Raw genomic sequence first — 5819 nt, forward strand, 5'->3', positions numbered from 1 at the left:
GCCAAAAACGACCATAGCGGAGCCTCTTGGTCATGGTGACGTACTCACGGGGACATCCGACGGTGGTTCGCAGTGGCGGCAAGAGGTGGGGGTGATTTCGTCATAAATTAAAGTTTAATATAAGCGGGGGTGTTTTAGCTAAATCTGAAATATTGGGGGTTAAAAGAATTATTCAAAAATTAATAATAAAAATAATTTTATATTAATATTTAAAAGGGGGACAATTTAGTAATTTAAATAGCATACCCACCAATTTATTCCCCATAACCAAACATATTAATATAACATACCCACCAACTAACCAAACATATTTTTCTAAAGATTTCCAGTAATCTTTCAAGGTAATCTATCTTTCCAGTAATTCAACGTTCCCAGTAATCTAACATTCCTGAACCAAACGCCCCCTCAGGGTCAAGGGAACTTCATCTTATATCCAGTAAATAGAGAGTTAACAAGACCACGTAGATATATGATTCAATATCTTCATGAAAATAAACACAGAATTCAGAAACAGAATTTTAAGTTTAAAAAAAAAAAAAAAAAAAGAGAAAAAAACTTAGTACATCCATGATTCGATCAACCAAGACAAGAATGCCTAAAAATTCAAGTGCATGGAAACTAACAAGAAGCATCTTCTCCCATTAAAAACACAGAGGAGAAGTTCATTCAATCACAACTGAGGAATTCTCACTGCTGTTCAGTTTCAGGCTTTGTTGCTTCCTTAATCTCATCGGCTCCATCATCCTGATCCAAAACAACCATGAATTGTTTAACATCAATATGAACATCACTTGCAAACTCATACAAATATAGACAAATCGAAAAGGGGTCAAATGTAAGACCTGCATGTCGGAGGTCCAGAGAGTGAGGTTATCACGGAGTAGTTGCATGATCAAAGTGCTATCCTTGTATGACTCTTCACCAAGGGTATCCAACTCGGCAATTGCCTCATCAAAAGCCTGCTCAATGCAAATCACAGAATCAAACCTAGTTGTTGAAAATAAGTAACTCATGTCATATCATTTCCTTCCGTTAAATAAAACATCTTAATATCAAAGGATACTTTTTTAACAGTATAAAGTATTGATTGAAGTTCTTTTAAATTATAACTAAGCAATGTAATTTACCTACTAAAGAAACAAATCAAACTGGAAAGGCTAAATTTGGGTTGAACTCACCTGTTTGGCAAGATTACAAGCGCGATCAGGAGAATTCAGAATCTCATAGTAGAACACAGAGAAGTTGAGAGCCAATCCTAGACGGATCGGATGAGTTGGAGCCAGTTCTGCGTTTGCAATGTCCTGCAACATACAACAACCACAATTCAAAACACATATTGCCAACTGACGAAACTAAAACTGTAAAACAGTTCCGAATATAATAAGTATATGTATAACATAAACTACAAATCTAACAAATCAACATGAATTAATCTAGAATATAATCACCTGGGCAGCCTTGTAGGCAGTGAGAGTACTCTCAGCGGCTTCTTTTCGCTCGGCTCCAGTCTTGAACTCGGCCAAGTACCTATGGTAATCCCCCTTCATCTTCAAATAAAAAACTTTAGAGTCACCAGATGAAGCCGAGGGAATGAGCCGCGAGTCGAGAAGCTTCAAGATCCCGTCACAGATCGAGGACAGCTCGGTCTCGATCTTTGAACGGTAATCTCGGATCGTAGACACGTGGTCTTCGTTTCCACGGCTCTCCTCTTTTTGTTCAATGGACGAAATAATACGCCATGAGGCTCTACGCGCGCCGATGACGTTCTTGTAGGCAACGGAGAGGAGGTTACGTTCCTCTACGGTGAGCTCTTCAGATTTCTCAGCGGAGGCTGAAACCTTTTCCATGAACTCAACCATCTCTTCGTAACGCTCGGCTTGCTCAGCAAGCTTGGCCATGTAAACGTTGTCCTCGCGAGCCGAAGGAGTGACAGCCATTGTTGTTTGTAGAAGGAAGTGGTAGTGGTTTGGATGAAAGGGGAATATGGTGTGAGAGAGTTGTAGATCTGAGAGAGAAGAGAAGGGAAGTTTGTTTGTTTTGAAAAGGGAGAGAATAGGGAGCGAGGGGGATTAATTTGGGGGGAGTGGGAGGCGATGATTGCGTTGGAGAAGGGAGAGAAATGGGACGATGGAATGTGGGGCGTTGGATTTGGGAGATTGGATGGCCAGGTAAAACTAAAAGGACCGAAAGCAAGCTGGCAAACACGGGGATTTTGATTGAGCATAAGAGAAAAGCAAGTAAAAGGTCACTTTTATTTTTTGGTCATTTCCCATTTAAATTTTAAATTTTGAAAGGTAGATTGGGTTTAACTGATTTAGGGTTGTTGGGCTTCAACTATAAAATAATCTACTGCATACCAAAGCATTATATTTTATCTCAGATCATGGCATGATAATTTATAAACAAGTAGTGAAGTTGGGTAAGGTTTCAAATCTGTAGTTGACATCTTCACTATACACGTGACTCATGCATGTTGGCATAAGTTAAATTATAATCAAGAAATTTGTGATAAAATTCAATATTCCATTTCAGGAAAAGCACTTACTCTTTGAAAATGCATAGTCTGTGGTCAAGGCTTTATTGTAAAATTAAAAGTTAATGTCAATTTCCAATCAACAAGTTGATCACCCGTGGTTTCTTTAATATTCTTTGTTTAAAGAATCAATTTTTTTGCTTTAATCTAACTGCCTAAATCAAAGTGCTAGGACTTGGAATTTAAAATAAGAGTAAACGACTTTTTCCCACCCAAGGTTTGCCTCAATGACACTTTCCCACCCAAAGTTTATATTGCATTAACTACTCAAAGCGATTTTGGCTGATTTTAGAGGCAAAAATTCTTTCTGTTACTACCATTTGAACCTTCGGTCTCCTCCCAACAAAATCTCTCTCACTTCGACACCTAATTTCTTGTCAATCGATCACCAGCATTCAATCCATCGGCCACAAAACCTCTCTTACACTGACTCCTAGTAACTCACCTAACACCGGCTAAGAAACTGAAGTATGTTTTGAGTGTTAACAAAATATAAACTTTGGGTGGGAAAGTGATATTTTGAAACTTTTTTTGTGAAAAAGTGTCATTAAGGAAAACCTTGGGTGGGATAAAGTTCGTTTACTCTTTTAAAATAATATATGCTTTCAATGTCCTACTGGAGACTTAAAGGGGCATTTAGATAAAACAGAAATTAGTGAATGCTATCAGTGTCCTATTGCAGACTCAAAAGGGTCATATACATAAAACAGAAATTAATGTTAAATCTGATATAGATCCAACCAATTGCCAAACTTAACACTTGGTTTTATAAACAATGNTTTTGTGAGATGCATCGTTCTACCCCATCAAAACCCAATGTCGAATAATTTGTCATGTTGCCTTCTACATAATTTCATTAGAAGTGAAATGACAGTAAACCCAATTGAGAGGGAAGTTGGTGAAGTGTGCAATACCCATGATGACAAGGATGATGATGGTGAAGTAATAAGGCAGTTGAAGACGAGTCCCGCTTGGATTGCATAGAGAGATAATTTAGCTGAAGAAATGTTCAATAGTTGGATGGTTTCGCGTAATGCGTAGTGTTGTCTTAATATGTACTGTTATGTCATTTTTAGTCTATGTTGGTGTATTTTGATCCAAAAAAGTTCATGTGTTTACTTTATTTGCATTGTGAGTGTAGTCCACTTAATTGTAGCACTTGGTATATGCATAATGGTTATGTGAAATCCTTGTTGCTTTGTTGGATGTTGAATTGGAGTTCATTAATTTTTGTGAGGCATATTTGCTGTTGTTGTATAATTCTTAAACATACCACCTTTTACATGCTGTCATTTTTTCTTGTTTTTTCTGTTTCTCATAATATAAATAATTTTATATTTCCTTCTACTTTGTTGTTTTTGGATGATGTATGACTGAAGTTTTGATTGCAGAATGGACAAGTCACCATCAGAAACTGAAAGTGGCGATAAGAGTTTGTCTATGTGCAATGCAAACATCAGCAGAAAAGGAAAGGGCAAAGTCAAGACTAGTAAGGGCAAAACGCAGTGGATCAAAACTAAGGACGCCAATTTGGTTACGTGTCTTGTGCAAATGAAGGAAAACGTCCACCGGAGGGCCAACAACAACACATTTAAAGTTGGGCTTTTAAACCAGTTGGAGAAAATGATGGAATAAAGGTTGCCTAGACATGGGCTAAAAGCTATTCCACACATAGAATCTAGGTTTAAGTTGTTGAAGTGCCAATACAATGCGATCAATGAGATGATAGAACATGGCAGCGGATTTAGCTAGAATGACCAAGAAAATTGGATCACTGTATCCAAAGATATATTTGATGATTGGGTTAGGGTAAGTGCTTCTCAATGGCAATCCATATATTTACATGTTTTGCTCATTTTGTTTACATGTTTTGCCACATTTATATTTTTTTCAAAGTCACCCTACCACGAGAAGGTTGTATCGCAAACCATTTCCACACTACGACTCTTTATTGATGATGTTTGGGAAAGACAGAACAACCAACACAAATGCTGAGACCCCTACCGATACGGTTGAGGAATTAGAGAAAGAGATCGCCTACTACAATGACGAAGACATGGATGTCGATGTTGAATTGAAAATGGAGGTGGAGGGCCAAAGTAATGTCCCGATCAAAGAAGATGTGGCTAGCTCTACATGTCAGAGAACCATTGGTGGTTGCAATAGAAGGGATGTCAACAGCAACAAGAGGAAGGTAAGTTATAAAAGTTCTAACTTCATGGATTTAATGGGTAGGTTCGACAAAGCATTTGAAGGATCTTGCGATAAAATTAAAGAGATTGCCTCTTTTTTCAAAAAAGAGTCTGCAGAGAAGGACATGAGGGGGATGTTGTTCAATGCAATTTTCGAATTGGATGGGTTTACACTCGATGAGATGTTGGAGGTAGGAGAGGCGATATGATAGGAATCTCATAAAATAGAGTTTTTCTTCGAGCTGTTGATCGATATTAGGCGGGAGTATGTGAAGAAGTAACTCAATGACAGTAACGTGTATGTCCATCATTTGATCATTTAGATTAAATTCATCTCAGCTTTTTATTTATTTATGCAATGATGTGCTATTATATCAAACACAACAATCTAAGTTAATGTTGTCCATTGCATGAATATTGTATTTTTTGGTCAAATCAACACCATGCAGGGTTTTTTGCATTGTAAAAATGTTGGATGCATGTATTTTCATTTAACTTAGTTGTGGTAGTGCATTGTCTCTACACTTGACCATATCCCATAGAGGATATATTTTGCTATGTAAGTAACTTGTTTTGTAAAGCAATGGGAAATGTTGTTCATGTATGGTTTATTTTTGTTTAGTTGCCTATAAATATTTATGTTGCAAGTACATAATTATGATATCGCATTGTCCTATTCACCAACAATTAAGTAAGAGATGTAAGGTATAACTGAAATTACTCTAGTCTTTAATTTCTCAACCTTCATCACATGTATCTCTGTTTGACTTACTTCGACATTTTTTTATACAATTTCAGGGGGAATCGTACCAACACAGTTTTAGCAACCAAATACTCTCGCCCGTGGAAGGCATGGAGTTCTAGAAGTCAGCCTCCCGATGTGCATTGAGAACAAATATGAACGCAACGGTTCGGGTAAGTTAAATTTTAAAATTGGCTGATATAATAACTTGTCACCAGTTAACCAATTCAATGTGCTTAGTAGGTAACAAACCTCCACAACGGACGAATAAGCGCATTGCCACAAGTAGAGACGACGGGATGTTGAGCAGCAATATGTTCAACCAACTTCTTCATCTAATAAATGTTTAGAT

At 37.3% G+C, this 5819-nt stretch overlaps 1 protein-coding gene across 1 annotated transcript; it reads right to left on the reverse strand.

Annotated features, from left to right (window-relative positions):
- Positions 1 to 441: 441 nt before the first annotated feature.
- On the reverse strand, positions 442 to 2157 carry LOC116144789 (14-3-3-like protein). The gene is made up of 4 exons (XM_031430218.1): positions 1449 to 2157; positions 1179 to 1301; positions 843 to 959; positions 442 to 744 (listed from the first exon to the last, which is right to left on the reverse strand). The coding sequence occupies exons 1-4, from the start codon at positions 1935 to 1937 to the stop codon at positions 688 to 690; spliced, it is 786 nt and encodes a 261-aa protein (XP_031286078.1). The 5' UTR covers positions 1938 to 2157; the 3' UTR covers positions 442 to 687.
- Positions 2158 to 5819: the final 3662 nt, after the last annotated feature.

Source organism: Pistacia vera, unplaced genomic scaffold (genome assembly GCF_008641045.1).
Source record: "Pistacia vera cultivar Batoury unplaced genomic scaffold, PisVer_v2 Contig456, whole genome shotgun sequence".
In the NCBI taxonomy this organism is placed as follows: domain Eukaryota; kingdom Viridiplantae; phylum Streptophyta; class Magnoliopsida; order Sapindales; family Anacardiaceae; genus Pistacia; species Pistacia vera.